Genomic DNA, 21,769 nt, shown 5'->3' on the forward strand with positions numbered 1-21,769 from the left:
TGTGTGTGTGTGTGTGTGTGTGTGCACGCACACTAGTTCTGGGGCTAGAAATCAGGGCCTGGGTGCTGGCCCTGAGCTCCCCTCCTCCCCCTTTCAAGGCTAGTGCTCTATGACTTTAGCCACAGCTCCACTCCTGGTTTTAGTGGTTAATCAAAAGACTATCATGGACTTTACTGCCTGGGTTGTCTTTGAACTACCATCCTCAGATCTCAAGCTTCCAGAGTAGCTAGGATTACAGGAGTGAGCCACTGGTACTTGGCTGCACTATTTAGGTTTATCCATTGCTCTTCTATTCTGCTAGGAGTAAGTGGTTATTACAAATTTGATTGTGCCTTTTCCCCTTATATTAGAATTAAGTTTGGGATGAAGGAATCAATAGATTTATAAAGTATACTTTGTAACTTACACCATTTTATTTTTGAAGTAACTACAGAAATACCTATGTTCTGTCTCCCAAGCTTGCCTGTATTTGTTACGCTAAATCCAAGTGTGACAGCCTCTTTCTCATAGTTTTCACTGTGCATAATAATAGTACTTAGGTTAAAGTGGGAGCCAAGATCGCTGAAAAGGAACTGACCTAAATAAAATAGCTTGAGCCCTATTCTAAATCTGAGCTTGAGAAAAAAAATGAATCCAGCTGTGAGAATATGTATTTCCTCCAAGGGCAATTTTAAGTAAAAAGTCAACCACAATCATGAGGTAGGGTTATTGTGTGAAACACATTTCAGTTCTTTTCCCACTATGATAATCATTAATGCTCATAACATTCATGTCTAACTTGATAGTGCTGGCTTTGTCACTGTGTAGTTCATAGCATATATTAGTGACTGGGACTTAACATAAAGATGTTCTCTGATTCCAGTTCCGCTGGAACAGGGCTGGCAAGGTGGCTCAGTGGTAAAGTGTTTGCCTAACATGCATGAAGCTCTGGGTTCAATTCCTCAGTACCATATAAACAGAAAAAGGTGGAAGTGGCACTGTGGCTCCAGTGGTAGAGTGTTAGCCTTGAGCAGAAGCGGTGTAGGGACAGCGCCCAGGCCCTGAGTTCAAGCCCCACGATTGGCAAAAAGAAATAAAACAGCACATCATCTGGTCTTAAAGCAATTGCCAATTATAATATAGACTATATTGGAATATAGTACATTAGGTTATGACAAACTATCTCACTGTATTAGGTTATTCTAATTTTTAGACATCGTAGGAAGCAATGTTCTAAACCAGATTTGTACTTTTAAAAATTGTTTTTACGTTTCAAAAAGATGAGTTTTGAATTAAACCTTTTTTCTATCTTGAGTGTTGCCTGCAAAGATAGGTAATCATACTTATATGATTTTACAGATGTCAAGAATGCATTTGTTCTTCAAGGTCCAAAACATGAATGGATTTGTGCTACTGAGGCAGAAGTTGAGAAGTTCCTGTGGCTCTCAGCACTCCAGAACACCATCAGGAGGAGCATGAAGAACAGATCAAGGCGCCAGCCCTCCTGGCAAGACAGGAAGAAGGATGCTCACACGTGTTAGGCATGATGAGAGGAGGAACCCAGATGACTAGGAGGTTCCTTCCGACGGTAAACTTTATCCCCTGTGACAGTCCCATGGAACGGTTACAACAGCAAGCTGTCATCTGATGGATGCTATGAAGAGTTCAAAGGGAACAAGATGAAAAATGACAGAATGAAAAAATGTTCACAAATGATCATTCTAGAAAAATACTTTAATTTGCTGGTGATTAGCTACCATCTTAAAAGATTTTATGAAACAAGGCTGATGTTAAAATATTCCCAAGAAATATAAATGGAAGCTTTTTCAAACACTTGTCAAAAACATGCCTTTTATGAAAATATATTCCTCTTCAGAACATTAAACTCCTTAGATCGCCCCAGTAAGCTTTACAAATATTTTGGCAATAATAAATTAGAAGACCACTGGGAAAAAAATACAATCTTCAAACAATACAAAGAAGCAGAAATCTAGCAATGCTTGCTTGTAATGAAATAAAAATGAAGACAGTTATATTGATATTTATTATTGTTAAACCTGGGGGATGGATGCTATCCTTGAGCATTTGTGTTCAAGGCTTATGCTCTATGGCTTGAGCCACAGCTGCACTTCTAGCTTTTTGGAGATTTACTAGAGATGAAGAGTCTCATGGACTTTTTTCTGCCAGGGTTGGCTTCAAACCATGATCCTAAGATCTCAGCCACCGAGTAGCTAGGATTACAAGTTCTGAGCCCCCGGCACCCGGCTTAGACAATTATGTTTAAAATAAACAGTAGAACAGTAGTTAGCTGGGCTTTAAAGCCATTGTCTGTGTTTTTAACAAACTAGCTACAACTTGTTAGGCACCTGAAAACTTTTAGCTGATGTACACAGCAGTAACAGTTTTCCTCAGTGATAGATGAAGTACCATGTATTAATCTTGGAAGCTTTAGGCTGTAAATTGACATTTTCCTTCAATCCCCTAAAATAATAGAATCTAAGACTACAGTCTAGGATTGTGAACCATTGGTATATACCTTTGGATAATGAAATTATACATGCTTTCTTTGCTTACAAGTTAAATTCTGATTAAAAATATATGATAGTTAAAATACGGTACTATCTTCTTGGTATAAAAATCACATTTCTGATTGTCATGTCCCACAGACAGAATTCACTTTAAGGTATTACCTGCTAACAGTGATGAATGCAAGCTTACATATGTGGTTCCAATGTACCTATGACATAATAGAAAACAAATCCTCAGACAGCATACTATTCTAAACACAGCACACTTCAAAAAGTGTTAATAGGGGAATCTGCTTACATGGAAGACAATGAAAGTGACAACACAATGGAAGGTAAACTAGAAATCATAAGGAACTTCCACTGCTTTCTTCTATCAGTAACTGATAAACTTGAGAGTTTCATAACATCTTACTTGAAAATACTATGTAGAACCTTCTTACAGTGCTAAGCGCATTAATCACGCACAAACTAGTGATGTCTCAAGGTAGACAGAACTTATGTAAGCATTTCACTTTCCCTTCACCTGTGGGGATAATTACATATCCGTCTTCATTTTGTTCCTGTTTACATGACTGTTACTAAATTAAAACCTCACACACACAACATTCCTAAGTCACTGGTAACTTAAGTAATCAAATTCTGACAAGGAAAGTATACAACCTGACCCCAAGCTTATGTGCAAAGAAGTCTGGTAACTTCTAAAGAATACTGACTAACAGAGGGAGGAAACTTTTCTAGTAAATTAGCTTCTAGAGAATCTGTGTTATCTCTGCCAGTTCTTTACAGTAAATCTAGAGCATTGTAGGCAGGAAGAGCAGTTCAAGTGACAGAGTGCCAAGCAAGCCACAGGCCCTGCGTTCAACCCCCAGTACTGCCACAAACATAATACCTCATAAGGTTGTTTAAAAAATGTGGATGCTTTTTGTAAACTCTAAATGCAAGAAGATGATAGTTTGTTTTTTTTTTCTTTTGCAAAAATTTGAGTCTGTGTTTGAGACATAAATGAGAAACCCATTCTGAAATCCAATCACTGCATTTTGGTCATATAAGTACAACAAATAAAAACATGACACATTATTGTTGCAATGGAATAGAAATGATAGGGGTATGCCAACAAACACACCACACCTTCCAGAAAAGTCATCCTGACCCTTTTTATTGTTGAAATTAAAAAATAAAAGACACTTAAATACAATGGTGAACATATAGGGCAAAACAGAATCATAAAATTTAATGTTGAATTAAGCAGTGAGTTTCATGGCTGGGTCTCCAAGATGGCTTCGAGCCCCAAACCACTTAAAAATGGGGATGTTCACAGTTAACGGCAATTGCTTTATAAGTGAGAGAATGGTCGAAGTTGTTCCAGTTGAACTTCCAGGGAAATTCTCTCCTCAAGAACATCCTGAAAAAACATGCAAAGTTACATTGTAAAGTATATAAAAAGATTAACACATGTCTAATGAGCTCTGTGTTAAGAAAACAATTCATATTTGTCAAGAAGACTCAAAAGGACAGAGATTTCATATTATTTTTTTGGAGGGGGGATGCTGGTACAGGGTTCTAGGTTTTTGCTGGCTAGTTGGAAGTTAAAAGCCTCACAGATTTGTGAAGGCTAGATTCAAACCTCAATCATCAGATGTCAGTCTCCTTAGTAGCTAAGATTATAGACATGAGCCACAGGCAATTGGCTGTTAATAGCCTGGACCACCAGTGCTCAGCTAGAGATTCCTATTTTACAAGTATATGTCACTGTATAAAGTCAATTTCTTTGTACATTCATGGTATTAAAATAAGATCCTAGCAATTAAGTCAGGTAATAAAACACCAATTACCACAAAACCAGTGTTTGCAACAGATGAGCATCAATGCATGAATTCTGCATAAAGCTTGTCCCCTAACTTATTAGAAGAATTTGTTAACCTTGATTCTTTTGTCTAGTGATGACATCGGATTATAGCAATTTCTGAATCTCACTGTTCTAGTTCCAAAGAGAAAAACACTCATTTCTTCTCTTTTTTTTCCCTTTCTTTCGGTTGTGGGGCTTGAACTCAGGGCCTAGGTTTTGTCTCTGAGCTCTGTTGCTCCAGGCCAGGGCTCTACAACGTTGAGCCACAACACTACTTCTGGTTTTCTGGTGGTTAATTGGACTTTCCTGCCCCAGCTGGCTTTCAATCATGATCCTCAGATCTCAGCCTCCTGAGCAGCTAGGATTACAGATGTGAACTACTGGCACCCGTCAATTTTTTTTTTAAATAAAAATTAAAAATGTTATAGGAATAGTGATGCTTTATATATACATAGAATAAGGCAATCTGTAATAAAATTGAGTTAAAAATTCCTAAGATTCAATGGCTTGTACATTTTATTTTTTGGTACTGGTCCTTGGGCTTGAATTCAGGGCCTGGGTGCTATCCTTGAGCTTTATCTGCTCAAGGATCGTGCTCTACCACTTGAGCCACAGCTCCACTTCCAGCATGTTGGGTAGTTGACTGGCGAGAAGAGTCTCATGGACTTTCCTGCCTAAGCTGGCTTTGAACTGTGATCTTCAGATCTCAGACTCCTGAGTATCTAGGATTATTGCTGTGAGCCACTAGAGCCTAGCTCTGGTTTGAGTAAAGTTTCAATGTAAGCCTAGGAATTGTTGGATCACTTTTCACCTTTTCCTGAAAATCTAAGGAGCTCTGACTCCATGAAACTTCCCAAATAAAAGATTCAAAAACCCTATTACCTTTAATTGCTGCTGCAATTCACTATTCAATCTGGCCAAAACTGTGTTGGTTTCCTTATTGCGTCTAATTGATGCCTGGATAGCTTTTTTATCTTTCCCAACAGATCTGTGGAGATAAAGGAGACAAAAGTCATGATCTTCATTTCTTCAAAACAACCACCTTTCCCCCAAAGTTGCTTCCCCTCTCTCATTTTGGCAGCACAAAATTTGAATTCAGAGCCTCAAGCGTGTGTGGTCACTTGAGCCATGCCTCCAGCCTTAGAAAATCTCAGCACAATCTTCATATCTTTGCCCCTGAGGCAGCTGATGCTGCAGACAGATGCTAGCATGCCTAGTTTATTCTTTCAAATGGGGGTCTTGCTAAGTTTTCTTTTTGCTTAGGGGTGGCCCCAACCCTCCACTTTCCCAATCCGCCTCCTGAGAAGCTGAGGCTACTGGTATGTGCCACCATGCCTTGTCTTTTTTGATTTTGCTTCTTTCTTGTGATGCTAGGGGATCAAACTCAAGGTCTGCACATGCTGGCAAGAAGTCAACCACTGGGTTACAGCCCCAGCCCTTTCTGACTTATTTCTAAGCATGGAAGGGAGAGAATTACCTTTTTACTTCTTAGCACGGTTCAATCACGTTACCTGGGAATAGAAGGCTGTGATGCGAGAACAGCAGGCGAGACGCCCGTCTTTTGTGTATGCTCATCCACATCTGGCCTTAATTCATCTTCTGATTTTAATCTTCTCCGAACAGGTTTAGGTGGTGGAGCAAGAGGTGTTGTGCCTTTGCTCTAGAAGACAAGATACCATTAATAATGACCAGTTGTGAAGATACGCATGGTGGGTTAGAACTCTACAACACCATTTGCTTTCTTTAAGCTACTTGTTCTTAAAAAAAATTAAGTGTTGTTTACTTAAAATATTTTGTTAGCTGGGTGCTGGTGGCTCATGCCTATAATTCTAGCTACTCAGGAGGCTGAGAGCTGAGGATCACAGTTCAAAGCCAGCCCAGGCAGTAAACCCCCCCCCCCTTTTTTTTTGTCGGTTGTGGGACTTGAACTCTGGGCCTGAGCGCTGTCCCTCAGCTTTTCAGCTCAAGGCTAGAGCTCTACCACTTGAGCCACAGCACCACTTCTGGTTTTCTGGTTGTTTATTGGGGATAAGAGTCTCACAGACTTTCCTGCCCGGGCTGGCTTTGAACGGTGATCCTCAGATCTCAGCTTCCTGAGTAGCTAGGATTACAGGTGTGAGCCACGATGCCAGGCTTCTCACTGAGACTATCTCCAATAAACCACCAGAAAACTGTAAGTGGGGCTGTGGCTCAAGTGGTAGCGCGTGAGCCTTGAGCTGAAGAGCGCAGGGACAGCACCCAGGCTGTTCAAGCCCCGTGACCAACCAAAAAAATAAAAAAATGTGTTTATTTGTTGGCATGAGGAGACAATGTACAATAGGAAAGATGATTCTAGTTGCCATCACAATCATGAACATATGCCTAAGTTCCTTGAGGTCCAAATATGATTCTAGGCTACGAAAGTAAGGTTCAACATAAACATGAATCATGCTTCCTTTAGCAACAAAGGAAGTCTCCAGACACATGCAGTCATCATTATCTAAGGAATTTCTACGCCAGCAATCCCCCCTTACTATTCTAGTAAGTACAGGTATCCAGAAAGTACAACTTAAGCCCTTCCAGAAACACATGTTGCTATTAGGTATGTGTGGAAGATTATACAAAAAAAGTTACTAAACTTGTTCCATTAAGGGCATGTGTATTAATATTTGCAATATAAAACTCATAAATGAGGTAAGAATTGGCAGAAGGGAAGGAAAAATATCTGGCAAAGTAAACATAGCAAAACAGTATTGGGATAATCAAGGCAGTGGGATTACTGATGCACATTTGAAAATTAACTCAACTTTTCTATGTATTTAAATTTTTTCATCATAAACTGTTGGAGGAATTTTATTTTCTCTAAAACAGTTAAAATTAAGATCATAGCCAGGTGAAGCTCAAGCCAGTTAACCCTAACCATTAGGGAGGCTGAGATTTAGGGGATCATTGTTTGAGGCCAGCGCAGGCATGAAAGTATATGAGACTCCATCTCAGTCAATGGCTGGGTTCAGTAACAGAAGCCTGTCATCTCAGGGAAAATCATAGTCTAAGTCAGCCTAAGCATAAAGCAAACCCCTATCCTGAAAGTAATCAATACAGAAAGGGTCTGGAGGTGTATCTCAGATGCAGAGTACCTGCTTAGCAAGCTAAGGCCCTGAGTTCAATCTCCAGTACTGCCAAAACCAAAAATACAGTATCAACAACAACAACAAAACCCACACACAGATTAAGCAGTACTGCCAAAACCAAAAATACAGTATCAACAACAACAACAACAAAACCCAAACACAGAGTAAGCCGAGTATGGTGGTGTATGCCTCTAATTCTGGCACTTAGGTATACATTTCTAGCCTCCCTCCATCTCTTTTCCCTTCCTTCCCTTCCTCTCTTCCTCCCTTTCTCTCTTTCTTTCTTTCTTGTTGGTTGTGGGGTCTGAACTCTGTCCCTCAGCTCTTCAGCTCAAGGCTAGTGCTACATCACATAGCGCCACTTCTGGCCTCTTCTGTTTATGTGGTGCTGAGGAGTCGAACCCAGGGCCTCAGGCATGCAAGGCAAGCACTCATTCACTGAGCCACCTTCCTAGCCCCTTCTTCTTCTTCTTTTTTTTCCAGTACCGGGGCTTGATTCTGGGCTTGGGTACTGTCCCTGAGCAACTTTGTTCAAGGCTAGCACTCTAACACTTCCAGCGTTTCCTCTGATTAATCAGAGATAACAGCCTCACAGACTTTCCTGCCCAAGCTGGCTTCAAACGATGATCCTCAGAGCTCAGCCTCCTGAGTGGCTAGGATTACAGGCATGAGCCACTGTGCCTGGCCCTTGTTTGTTTTTCTGATACCAGGTCTCCCTATAGAGCCCAAGTTAGTCTTGAATTCACTGTGTAATCCAGACCGCCCTTTGAACTCTTGAGTCTTTTGTTCCAACCTTCCCAAGAGTGCTGGAATTACAGGCATGTGCTACCAATGTCTCACTCAGCTCTTTGTTTCTGAAAATCATCTCACTTAAGTTTGTACATACACAAGCTATTTATATTGTAAGACTTTTTGCATACCACATTGGCAGGGGTACTAGCAGCTGTCTTTTCTTCAATTTTACTATCTGTTTTGGCAACTCGAAGAGAACTTGCAGGATCAGAGGCTTTTTCAACCTACAGATGAAAGTATCACAACCATTAACTATATATAACATAATTATGAATACAGCATATACAAAGTAACAGATTAAAATATCAAGAAAATATTCTCATGAAATCTGAGGATAACAAGGAACATTAAAAATTCTAGGTAAATGACGTTCTCAACTACAGAATGAGAGAAGGAGCGAGGTACTGACTATGAGCAACAGAGAGCGAGGACGCAATCACATATGCCACTCAAGGTACAGGGAAGTACTGTGGCTGGGGAAGTGAAGTGCCATCCAGGGCGTGGGCACTAGGTCCTGGACACACCTGTACTTGCCCTCAGGCTCATCTCCCCTCCTGAAGGGTCAAGTAAAGTGCATTCCTCTGGCCTCTCCAACTCTGTATTAATGTTTGATGATGTAGATTCTTAGAGACATTCCTTGCTGCTAGTCTCCTGGAATGCTGACTACAATGATTAAATTCTGGCATTGTGAACATTTTACTTAACTAAGGTGACTTATGCCAACTGTATATTTGTAGTCATGATAGCCTCTTATCTTATGGAAATCTTTACCAACTCACTCGTTTAGAGCCTTAGCAATGAATCTCCAGAGCAATGTTTCAGTTGGGCCACATTATGTATATGTACATGTCTATCATACTCTATCTACCTGAAGCAGATTTAGGTTCTTAGTAAGCATAAAATTGCAGACAAGGGGCTGGGAAGTTGGCTCAGTGGTAGAGCGCTTGCCTTGCATGCATGAGGCCCTGGGTTCGATTCCTCAGCACCACATAAGCAAAAAGAAAGTGGCGCTGTGGCTCAAGTGGTAGAGCACTAGCCTTGAGCTGAAGAGCTGAGGGACAGCGCCCAGGCCCAGAGTTCAGGCCCCATGACCAGACCCCCCCCCCCAAAAAAAAAAAAAAAAAAAACAAAAAAACAAACTGCAGACAAGTGTTGAAGGCCAGTCAAAAAGTTAAGAAACACTGACTTAGGGAATAAAAACCTTTAAAAGAGGCAGAAGCAGACATTTCACTGATATCCTGTATAATTCTATCTGTCTTTCCAGGAGTCCTGTTTACAGCCAGGCTTTACAAGTGTGATATGGGAAGAGACTACCTCAAACTAGCTAAGCCCTTGAGAACTGACCGGTAAAGCCTCTGGATGTTTCTCAGCGTCATCATCATCTTCTTCGGTTACATTTGATGCAGCAAACACTTCAAATTGGCTAAAATCTGCAAAATTTGGTTGTTCTGGAATCTGCTGAGGTGAGGTACTAGTGTGAGTTATTAGGCCGTCAGCATCTACTGGGCGATGCACAGCGGGACCAGGTGCCTGTACAACAGTGTGCAACAAAACAACAAACCTCAAGTTGCATTCACGGTGTTACACAGTAGCCTTGTCTTTGAAAGCATATCATAAAATGACATTCCTTCTGTTTGGAATGTCCTCTCTCCATTAAGTATCAATTGGTCTTTTAAATATACAAGCCTTACTTCTTTCACGTTAACTTATTCTACTAATACATCCACTGCAGCCCGTCAATTTTGACCTGAAAGGGATGCAGACTAGAAGTTACCTAATGCTTATTTCACTGATATAGTAACTTAGTCAGAGGCAAAGTGGGTCACTGTGTGAGTCACGTGCTCAATCCAGGACACAAATGGATACCTCCCATCTCCTGCTCCATTGTTCTTTCCACTAAATCCTCTTTTATCAAGATGCTAATCATCTGCTTCATTTTTCAAGTTAAACCCAGGTAATTACCGAAAATTTCATCTTTCAAAATAATAATATTTAGCTTAAAAAATTTAGTGCTTTTAAGGACAATCACTAGGTAAGCCCTGACCTCTCAAGTAATGGCAGTAGCTGGCGTGTGTAGTGAGTGCCTTGGGGAGTTACCTGTGAGGGCTGAGGTCTGGGAGGCACTGCAGGAGGGTGGCTAGCGACTCCAGCCTGTTGCTGGCCTGTGTGAATATACAACTCTTTTTAGGTAACTGTACAATCACTTTGCTAACAGGAAAAACAGGCAAATGAGTGTGACTTCATGGAAGCAATACTTGGTAAATACTAGAAGGTAGATACTATCTTGTAAAATGGTCTACATGTAACTTAATGGCCGAATCTCACAAACCTGACTCAACTTCATTTCTTGTCACCTCTACAACTACATGAGCCTCTTGATAAGTCTTTCCTGTTTCCACAGTAGTATATATTCTTGTTTTCCCCCCTTCTATGTTTTTGCTTGCTTCTTAGCAATCAGATATGAGACATTCAAATTTTTCCTTTTATCTAATACTTTACCATCCCTAGTAATAGCAAAGCATCTCAAGTAGCACATCAGTCTTACTTAGCTCAAATGTCTGGTGGCCTGTTGATCCTTCATACTTTTCCTCACCATTCCAAACTGATTGCATCAGTCTTTTGCTCTAAGGTTTCTGTTTTAGTCAAGACTGAAACAATACTGTCAGCTGTACAAACACTGAAATCTTTGAGTCATGATTCTTCTTGGTCCTTCATTAGCCAATTTAAGACCTATCACCTGGCCCCACATTACCACATAGTCTTTAAAAAAATTTCCTGTGTCATCTCTCAGGTCATCTTTTTTATTTGTATTCAAACACACTTTTGATAGCCACTATGAAAAAACATATCCTCTCATTTTATATACTTAATACAAATAAATTCAAAAATAAGACAAAGAAAAATGCAAAGAAAATGATGAGATTTAGATAAACTTTAAAATTAAGTTATAAGCTGGGCATATGGTAAACATCTGTAATCTCTCAGACTGGAGGATCATGAGTGAGGCCAGCCTGGGCTACATAGTTAGGACTCTCTTTCCAAAAACACAAAATAAAGCCATGCACAGTGGCTCATGCTTGTATTCCTAACTACTCAAAAGACAGCCTGAGCAGGAAAGTCTGTGAGACTCTTATTTCCAAGTAAGCTCCCAAAATGCCAGAAGTGGAGCTGTGGCACAAGTAGTGGAACACTAGCTTTGAACATAAGCACCCAGGACCAACACCAAAAAACAAACAAGCAAAAAACACCTCATACCTGTGGTGACTGCAAAGGTCCGGTTCATATCTAAGGATGATGATCTAGAATGGGAAGGCTGAGGCCTTGGAGGGGGAGGTGGTGGTGCAGTGTTATCAGGTGATGTTCCTGAATGAGACCTGCATTGTAAAATTCATCTTGTCACAATTGGTCATGCCACAGATATTGGAACTTTTTGCACACCTCCCCTATCCCTGCCGCCCCCTGCCCCCTTCTCAGTCACTGGGCTTGAACTCAGGGCCTGGGTGCTGTCCCTGAGCTCTTTTGCTCAAGGCTAGCACTCTACCTCTGAGCCACAGAGCCACTTCTGTTTTTTGAGTAGTTAAATGGTGATAAGAGTCTCGCAGAGACATTTCTGCCTGGGGTTGGCTTTGAGCCACTAGTGTCTGGCTCCTTTTTGTATTTTAAGCATTCAAATTCTGCTAAGCAGTAAGGATCTTATTAGCATGATAGTTTTTAAAGCAGTATTTGTATAAGTATTAACTAACTAAATGTGGTGCTATTTATTTTATGTCTGAAACAAATGGTGTGCATGGCCAAAAATTTGTTTTTGTAAAGTTATGTACAAAATTTCCAAAGCTGTGAGGAGAAAATATTTGTAACTATTTCAAGATACAAACTTAGGGCAATGCACTCAATTAAGGTAGTAATACTTCCAAAAATATATTTTCAAAATGAGAAACTATTTCAAATAGGGTTACTTTTCAACTCATGAAAATTCAGAAATGGTGGCTGGGGCTGAGTGTGGCTAACCCGTTCACTGTTGGTCATGGGGGTCGGGCCGTCTCACTGCAGGTGACTACACTGAAGCTCTTTGCCTTAGAGTCACTTCTTGTAACTCTGAAAAGTATCTCTCTCGACTCTGGCAGTCTGACCTTCACATATAGGGATAAAAAGATTAAATCCAAACGTTTGAAAATGATGAGAAACACAGGAAGAAATACATGGAGAATCTGAAAGGAAGCACACAGCTTTTCCGATTCTGTAAATTCTTTGGAAATTTTATATTGTAGTCTCTACATCCTCAGCCCCAGGCACTGTGGCAAAAGGATACTTGCAACATGCCAAAGTGAGAGGAGAAAGAGGCCTCTGTCCTGCTCACAGGTTTTAATGGATGTATAAGCCCTGGAGACGAATCTCTTGTCATGCTTTGCCCAATCACACATTTTGTTTGTGCCTGTAAAGTTATGTGTAATGTAGGTTTTCAGAGGTAGGCTACCGGGGGGCTGGGCTTTTGAACATTTTAATACAGACAATTCCTTTGACTACATATTTAACACTTAGACTCTCAATGTTCTTACTGTTTAACTACAAAAGAGGACACTGTTAAACTTCTATTGAAAAGTTACTCTTTTTAGGAAGTGGAGGTATGGCTCAAGTGGTAGAGCATCGGCCTTGAGAGAAAAGCTAAAAATTTGCAAGAATACAAGGCCTTGGGTTCAAACCCCAGTATACTGGCACAAAAGGGGAAAAAAGTTACTCTTTTTAGATCTTCTATAAGGCACATGAGAAAAAAAGCAAGGGTCCCCTTTTCTATTCAAGTTGGAATGAACAAAATCACTTATCTTTTACATAAACCAATAGGTAAGTAATCTAAACACTTCCAGAAAACAAAATAATTTGTTCTTTCTTTTAAATAACTTGAAAATTAAAATGCATCAATATTTCACACTTTTTATTGGCACAAATACTGACCTTTGACGAGTTACATTGCTCCCGATCTGTTCTGGGTCAGAAGTAAAAGAGTCTGAACTACTGTAACCATCTGCTGACAAATGGGATATGTCCTATTTAATAATAATCATTCTTTATTTTTTGCTCTATCTACCCCCAACAAATAAGTGATATTGCTTTAAGTCAGAGATATCCAAAGAATGCTAACAGGCTAACAGTTACTAACTATAAAAAATTAAATATCAACCAAATAAATCATGCATATTCATACAGGAGAGAGAATATTTAATGACAGAAATATTAAAAAGAAATCACAAAATAATGTGTTATGATTGTACATTATAGAAAAATGTAATTATAAGCTAAGTATGCCTTGAGGAATGCTTGGGCCACAAATGTTTCAGGTTCTTTCAGATTTTAGAATATCTGAACTTAAAGTTCAGACAGGAGGAGGTAGGAGGATCACCAGCCTCAGGCAGTTCTGAAGGAGAACATTCCCCCTCTACACAGTGCACATCCTGGGGACAGGACCCAAGTCGAAGCGCAAAATGCGAAATTCATTTATGCTTCAAATCTACTTTAAATACACAGTCTGAAAGTTATTTCACACAATATTTTTAGTATGTCTGTATTCTCATTTGTCATGTGAAATCAACACATCACATTTTGTATTTTCAGATTAGGATTGTTCAACCTTGCATTATAAGTGCACAGGACAAGGATTTGACAAATCATTTGACAAATGATCACTTGTGAAACACTGGAAATATGAGTAATTATTTTCTTGATTTTGTTTATAAATGTGAAAAGTCATTTCAAGGAAAAAAAAAAACAATGTTAAAAACAAACAAAAAAAAAGAAGACGAGTGCTGGTAGCTCACGCCTGCAATCCTAGCTATTCAGGAGGCTGAAATCTGAGGATCATGGTTCAAAGCCAGCCTGGACACTAAAGTCTCCATGAGATTCTTTTTTTTTTTTGGGGGGGGGGGGGGGGAGGTCTGGTCATAGGGCCTGAACTCTGGGCTTGGGCACTGTCCCTCAGCTCTTCAGCTCAAGGCTAGCACTCTACCACTTGAGCCACAGCGCCACTTCCGGCTTTTTTCTTTTTGCTTATGTGGTGCTGAGGAATTGAACCCAGGGCCTCATGCATGCAAGGCAAGTACTCTACCACTGAGCCATCTTCCCAGCCCCCTCCATGATGAGATTCTTTTTTTTTTTTGGGGGGTCCTGTTATGGAGCCTAAACTCTGGGCCTGGGCGCTGTCCCTGTGCTCTTCAGCTCAAGAACTAGCGTTCTACCTCTTGAGCCACAGTGCCACTTCCGGCTTTTTTCTTTTCGCTTATGTGGTGCTGAGGAATCGAACCCAGGGCCTCATGCATGCAACGCAAGTGCTCTACCACTGAGCCACCTTCCCAGCCCCTCCATGAGATTCTTATTGCCAATTAACCACTCAAAAACTGGAAGAGGCACTGTGGCTCAAGTGATAGAATGCTAGCCTTGAGCACAAAGATGCTCAGAAACAGTAATCACACAGAGTTCAATCCCTACAACCAAAGGAAAAAAAGAAGAATCTGACAGAATAAAATTTCTTAAACAAAAATAGAACTTATGAAGTCAGAGGCCCCTGATCTTCCTTCAAAGTAACATCAATTTCAATTTCCTCAAAGTCTAAGGAAGCAGCAGAGTATCCCAAAAGCTAACTAGTAGGAGTTGTGACAGAATTAAAACAACAACAACAACTCTATCCTCTACATTTTGGAGGGATACTTGACATGCTTCTTACGAATTAACAACTGATGAGACTGGGTGTTTCATTTAGGTTCATTTCAAAATTCAGCTTTTCCCATTTTCTGTAAAATCACAAACTGGTCGATAAAAGAAAGATGCCAAAGTGAACATTTTTCCTTTTGGATGAACTAATAGAAATCTCAAATTGTAGATGACTGAGGTGGAACTCTATCCTTTACTACTGCTGCTCTCACAGCTTTTCTCATCTCTAGTTGTAGAGACCCAGAGCTCTGGAGTCGCCCTGACTCCTCTCTCATACCTTACACCACACAAATAAGCAAACCTTGTGGCCAGTACCTACATAATGTACAAAATACAGCCCCCTAAATGTGACCACTTCTCAGCCTTTCTATTGTTCCCATTATAACTGAGCCACCAACCTCTTTTCCTAGATTATTGTAACAATCTCCTAAACTGTCTCTCCCTGTTTCAGTACTTTTCTTCTGGCTTATCACTAAGACAGGTAGAGGAACCCTGTTAAAAAAGAAGGTCAGGGGCTAGGAATGTGGCATAATGGTGGAGTGCTTGCCTAGCAATTCCTGGGTTCAATTCCTCAGTACCACATGAACAGAAAAAGCCAGAAGTGGCGCTGTGGCTCAAGTGGTAGAGTGCTAGCCTTCAGCAAAAAAAAAAAAAAAAAGAAGCTCAAGGACAGTGCCCAGGCCCTATGTTCAAGTCCCAAGGTCAGATCCTTTCATTCCTCCACTTGAAATTTTGCTTTTCATCTCAGTCAGAACAAATCAGTCTTACTTACCTTCTTGTTACTATTCTGTTATGTAGTATTTCTGCTATAAAATATGCTAACTAATTCTATTCCGGAGATCTGCTTACTGTCCCAGTAGAAGCAAACTTCCTACCTCAATGCTTTATATTTGCTGTTCTTATATCTTAGTCTTCTTTACTTAAAATTCTCTCATCTAAATCCCTCAGTTCCTTCAAGTTTTAACTCTTGGAACTTATCTTTTTTTTTTTTTGGGTCCGGTTGTGGGGCCTGAACTCTGGGCCTGGGCGCTGTCCCTCAGCTCTTCAGCTCAAGGCTAGCGCTCTACCACTTGAGCCACAACGCCACTTCCGGCTTTTTTCTTTTTGCTTATGTGGTGCTAAGGAATTGAACCCAGGGCCTCCAGCATGCAAGGCAAGCGCTCTACCACTGAGCCACCTTCCCGGCCCTGGAACTTATCTTTTAATACAGCCTTCTTTATCTTCTTAAATGGCACTTCTCTTTCCATCCAGCCTTGCTTTATTTTTTTGATGATCTGGGGCTTGAACATATGGCCTGGTCACTGCCCTTGAGCCTCTTTGTGTGAAGGCTAGCAGTCTAACACATGAGCCACAGCACCACTTCTGGCTTTTCCTGAGTAGTTTATTTGAGCTGAGAGTCTCATGGACTTTCCTGTCTGGGCTGGCTTTGGATTGCAATCCTCAGATTTCAGCCTTCTGAGTAGCCAGGATTACAGGTGTGAGACACTAGGGCTGGGGGTCATCTGGCCTTATTTTTATCCATGGGATTTATTACCTGCTGATTCACAAATTACTTTTCTCTCCTCTTATCTTCCTTATTGAAATCAAACTCTATTTGGGCAAAGATTTTTTTTTTTTGCTTTGTTTACCACAGTGATCAAAACTTGGTATACAGCATTGACATTGGCTTAATGAATGAACATTCCCAATGTTTTCTGAGAAAATAGCCATAGGAAAGAGCCAAGAGACTAAACTGAGAAAGATGACAAGCAGATAGCCTGCCTTAAAGCAGGTGTTAATTATGGATGGCCATTTAATAAAAATTTGGTAGTGTTAATAAAAGACTTGACTATTATCCACTTTACTCAGTGAAGACAATACTAAATGGTTATAACACTTAAATTATTCAGAACCTAAATCCAGACTTCATAAAATCATATGGGATATGTGACACTATCTTTCACTTACCTACAGTATTTCCAGAAGCAAATTTCACTGATGAATTGACTTTACTTTCTTCTGAAAGATCAGATGGTTTCACAAGTAAGGGACTAGTTGGATTGGTATGATCTAGTAGAGAATTAACAAGTAAAAATATAAAATACAGGCATCTAAATCCACAAATTCATAAAAACTCAGAGCACAAGACTTCATTTAGATATTTCAAAGTGTCAGATAAATCTATGTGATATCAGGCAACATAATTTATTTTGTTAGTTGTAGGGCTTGAACTAGGGGCCTGGGCACTGTCCCTGAGCCTCTTTGTGCTCTATCATTTGAGCCACAGAGCCACTTCCGATATGTGAGTGGTTAATTGGAGACAGAGTCTCACAGGGACTTTTTTTCTGCCTAGGCTAGCCTTGAACTGTGATCCTAAGATCTCAGCCTCCTGAGTAGCTAGGATTATAGGCATGAACCAATGGCAGCTGGTTGCATAATATTTTAAATAAAACAAATTAAGCCTATTTGTGTACAATCTCTTTAACTGCCATAAGGAAAATACCTTATAATAAAAAAATTAGTTTGCATCTTCTCATCCCTTTAATCACCTACACACAGACCATAGAAGTAATTTGTGCTGCTTTATATGGAAAAGAAGACATATTTACCTTGGAGAAACTTTTAACTACAACACTTCGTCTAAAATGAGAGGAAATTCCAAAAGTTCAAATAAAGCATACAATTTCCAAAAATTTATTCAGAGGCCAAAATTTGTTTTAATATATATCTCTCCAAAGACTGATAGACATTAGATATAAAATTACAATAGTGCTGTAAGTCTCGAGTAGAAACATATTTTCAAATGATCTCGTTAAAATTTTATCATTTAAAATCACTAGTAATTTTAAAACTGCAATATAAGCAAATGTGTGCAAACTCATACACTATACTTAGTATTGAATTTAAAAAAAGCAATCACCACTAATTTAAAAAAATAGGAAAAAAAAGTAACTATGAAGAAAGAAATGTGAACCTTCACAGAATAATTAGCCATTTTAGAGATGAAACTGAAATACATTCTAATGACAACCTCCTTACCACTGCCAGTTCTTTTAAGTTCCATTTCCTGCATGTGGATTTTGCTTGGAGTCATTCGAATGGGAACTGGATGAACAATAGCAGTATCCTAGAGACAAATGAACAAACTGTATTAAAAATGCCAAGCTAACACCATGAAATGATCAAAACTAACAAAACTGAAAGATGGTGAATAGACACCAATAGCATTACAGTAAAAATGAGAAAAAAAATTAAAATTAAAAGCTCTAGAATTTTATTGAAATTAAGTTTACTGCATAAGCAGAATAATCTGATTTTATGAAGTATATATTAAATTGAGTGATTAAAAATTTGCACAGAAAGTGCCCTGATAAAACATAGTTGAAGAAAATATTCAAAAGCAAAGCAGGGCATAATTTGATGAAATTATAAAAATGTTAATTTTAAAATAAACAGAATTGCTTCATGAAAACTCAAAGACTAACAGAATGAACACTTTTTTTTTTTTTACTAAACTGTTAAAGAAAATTTGATGCTTTTTTTTCCACGTACTAAGCAAAGATAATTAGATGATTGCTTTCCTTCAATAGTAGGCTCAATACATACTCTCTATTGATTAGTTCAAACTGCTTAGATTTTAAAATTTAAATTTAGTATAAAATGTTCACAAAGCATTATTTAAAAAAAAACTCCAAGACTCCTACTCTAATATGCTAATACTTACACCAATTCTATGACTATAATATATCAGATATTTCTAGACTTTCTGTGAGGTAATTTTAGTTATAGGAGTAACGCAGCTAGTAGTACTGACTATCAAAAAGGATTTGGAAAGAGAAAAGACAAGGAAGAGAAGATGAAACAAACAGTAGCATCTCAGAAGGGGAAGGCAAACAGAGCAGGCTCCGGGAGCCAGGATGCCTACCTTTGGGCCCAGACTACTGGGGGAGGAGTAAATCTGAACTCTGGGAAACATAAATATTTGGCTCCACAGTAACAGAGTGGCTGAGAACATGAGGAATCATTCCATACTTTTTATGTTCTGTAGTTAAAAACTGAACTCGAGATCCTTAAATGTTAAGTATCTGTTGATCAGCTGAGTTTACAATGTAGTGTGGAAGATACTGACTTTTATTTTACACTGAACATTGTTTTGGTAATAATACTGAGTTAACACTCAGCCTTCTGAGAGGGAGAATTACATTTCTACATATGGCTTCTTATTTAACAGACCTTCTTGGCTTACTTGCATTATCCCTACATTCAAACAATTTATTACAAATTCTTTATAGTTACTATCTTGATAAAATCATTCATAGTAATTTTCTGCCGTAACCAGTGAGAATCTGAACAAAGTTCATTCTTTGTGTTATGTGTTTGCCTATACTAGGGCTTAAACTGAGGAGTCCTTAGCTCTTTCCACTCAAGGTGGGTACTCTACCACTTGAGCCACAGATCCACTTCCAGCTATTTGGTGATTAATTGGAGATAAAATCTTATGAACTTTTCTGCCTGGGCTGGATTTAAACCACAATTCTCAGATCTCAGTCTCCTGGGTATTAGAATTGTGAGCCATGGGTGCCTGGAAGTTTATTCATTTAATCAGTAAACAACATTTCTCCTATAACACTAAAATTATAGTTACAAAGATCAGTAAATACAGAAAAAAAGTTTAGAGTTCTCATAAAATAATGAGTGATTCTCAAGAAAATATTTGTAAAAATACATTTAAGACACAATTATATTTATGGTTATAAAAACATGGTTTTATATATGATATTCTAGCTTCCTAATTTACAATGTTTATATATAGACAATCTTTGCTAATCTGGTAGCAATTAGTGATTTCTCATTCAGTTTTATTCTTTGCTGATGACTGACTGTATCAAATTCTGAAGTCTAAATTCAAGCTTAAAATACTAATTAACCATTCTTTATTTTCCTAGAGCTTCTGCAACCGTAGAAATAAAAGGACTGACCATAAAAGTTTAAACACTAGAATTGACATTCATACATCTGTGATTTTTTTTCCCTAAGAAGTGAGAAGAACATCATCATTGTTAAGCTAAATATTTATATCTGTATTTTCTTTCAGTCCTGAGTCAATTTATTTTGCCTCTAAGTCTTACTTTTTTTTTTTTTTTTGTGCTGGTACTGGGGTTTGAACTTTGGCCTTTCCATTCTCTTGACTTTTTTTTTGTTTTTGTTTTTTTTTGGTCGGTCATAGGGCTTGAACTCTGGGCCTCAGCTCTTCAGCTCAAGGTGAGCGCTCTACCACTTGAGCCACAGCACCACTTCCTTGACTTTTTTTTTATATGGCTAGTGTTCTACCACTTGAGGCATACCTCCATCTCAGCTTTTTGCTGGTTACTTGGAGGGAAGACTCTCTTGGATTTATCTGCCTGTGCTGTCTTCAAACTTCAACCCTCAAATCTTAGGTTCCTCAGTAGCTAGGATTATAGGTATGAGTCACTGACAACAAGGGTAGATTTTTACACATAGTGCTCTTGTCTTGTTTAGATAGTCATGTTACTATGAATAATTATTTACATTGTTTTGTAAGGGTTAGAAAATAACTTCATTTATTGTTAACTTAAACCTTCCTTCCCATAAAAAGTAAAATTAACTGAACTGCATAATAACTATGAGAAATAAATAGAAAAGTGAAAGTTTAAGGAAATTTATACATAAGCTTTTAGTTTATAGAACTTATCACTTCCCAAGAGATCTTAGTCTTTTTTTTTTTGGCCAGCTGTGGGGCTTAAACTCCGGGCCTGGACGCTGTCCCTCAGCTCTTCAGCTAAAGGCAAGCACTCTACCACTTGAGTCACAGCGCCACGTCTGGATTTTTTCTTTTTGCTTATGTGGTGCTGAGGAATCAAACCCAGGGCCTCATGCATGCAAGGCAAGCACTCTACCACTGAGCCACATTCCCAGCCCCCTTTGTAGCATTTTCAAAGCAATATAGTAAGTCACAAGAAGACAAGACAGGCTCCTGTGTAGGAGAGGAGGCTAACCAGTAGCTGTGCTCTTTTGCTGAATTTCATCTTCTCTAACAAAACTCAACATACTAAAGGCTTATTATCACTGGGAATATTTTTTAAAAATGACACTGCCTAAAAATACACAGTACATATTACAAAATTACATGAGCAAACATACAAAAATATTTACATGTCACTACACTGAAATAAGCAATATATTACAAAAACATACACATAATTAACAAATGATAACACAGTTACTAACCAAATCAACTGTCACAAAATGCTTCTTTAGTCACATCTATCAGATTTCAAAACATAGTTTTCTGTCACCAAAATAATTAGAAAATATGAGGAATGGCTAAAAAATGTTCTTTCTACAATAAAGCACACAAAAACTGAAAAGCCTGCTAACAGGTCCCTTTAAGCACTACACGGAATCATGCATATCAGCAAAAACCACAATGAATGGAAATTGGGTTAATAAAATTAATTTCAAACAAGCAAGCTAAGTGATTGACTTACAGGATCAGCTGGTGCAATGTTAGAATCAAATTGGGTCAGAGTTTGTGAGCTTGAAGAGCGTTCACTAAATGTCTCCCACTGCTGAACAGACAGAGGAGAGACAAGTCAGCATGATGAGAAAGATGGAGTAGAAGATCACTGGAGAAGATCTAGCAAAGTCGTTCAGAGGTTGCATTGCAAGTTGTGTTGCACAGGTTTAACAAAATTCTGTAATTTTAATTTTCACAACCATTTTTATACTTATCTAGGGTCTCAACTTGTAAAGTAAGCTGAACAGCCTCACAGACAAATGCATGGGAGCAATTTAATGCAATCTCTATGGAAGAG

General features: G+C 38.9%; 2 protein-coding genes across 7 annotated transcripts in view; one reads left to right on the forward strand and one right to left on the reverse strand.

Annotated features, from left to right (window-relative positions):
• Ect2l (epithelial cell transforming 2 like) overlaps positions 1 to 1,620 on the forward strand; it is a 55,233-nt gene extending 53,613 nt beyond the window's left edge. For both annotated transcript variants that reach the window (XM_042668729.1, XM_042668695.1), the window contains one exon: positions 1,339 to 1,620. In XM_042668729.1, the coding sequence (XP_042524663.1) occupies positions 1,339 to 1,520 (182 nt within the window). In that variant the 3' untranslated portion in view covers positions 1,521 to 1,620. The remainder of the gene's footprint in view (positions 1 to 1,338) is intronic.
• A 2,016-nt stretch (positions 1,621 to 3,636) lies between these two features.
• Positions 3,637 to 21,769, reverse strand: part of Reps1 (RALBP1 associated Eps domain containing 1) — a 65,006-nt gene continuing 46,873 nt past the window's right edge. For 2 of the 5 annotated variants that reach the window (XM_042694284.1, XM_042694127.1), the window contains exons 10-20: positions 21,443 to 21,523; positions 17,973 to 18,060; positions 16,902 to 17,003; positions 13,206 to 13,278; positions 11,511 to 11,629; positions 10,353 to 10,417; positions 9,600 to 9,785; positions 8,384 to 8,479; positions 5,865 to 6,013; positions 5,236 to 5,341; positions 3,637 to 3,909 (exon numbers count right to left, since the gene is read on the reverse strand). In XM_042694284.1, coding sequence (XP_042550218.1) covers positions 3,841 to 3,909; positions 5,236 to 5,341; positions 5,865 to 6,013; positions 8,384 to 8,479; positions 9,600 to 9,785; positions 10,353 to 10,417; positions 11,511 to 11,629; positions 13,206 to 13,278; positions 16,902 to 17,003; positions 17,973 to 18,060; positions 21,443 to 21,523 — 1,134 coding nt within the window. In that variant the 3' untranslated portion in view covers positions 3,637 to 3,840. The remainder of the gene's footprint in view (positions 3,910 to 5,235; positions 5,342 to 5,864; positions 6,014 to 8,383; positions 8,480 to 9,599; positions 9,786 to 10,352; positions 10,418 to 11,510; positions 11,630 to 13,205; positions 13,279 to 16,901; positions 17,004 to 17,972; positions 18,061 to 21,442; positions 21,524 to 21,769) is intronic. The other 3 variants (XM_042694209.1, XM_042694451.1, XM_042694368.1) reach the window with 3 other exon arrangements.

Source organism: Dipodomys spectabilis, unplaced genomic scaffold (genome assembly GCF_019054845.1).
Source record: "Dipodomys spectabilis isolate Male_0828 unplaced genomic scaffold, ASM1905484v1 ptg000001l, whole genome shotgun sequence".
Taxonomy (NCBI): Eukaryota; Metazoa; Chordata; class Mammalia; order Rodentia; family Heteromyidae; genus Dipodomys; species Dipodomys spectabilis.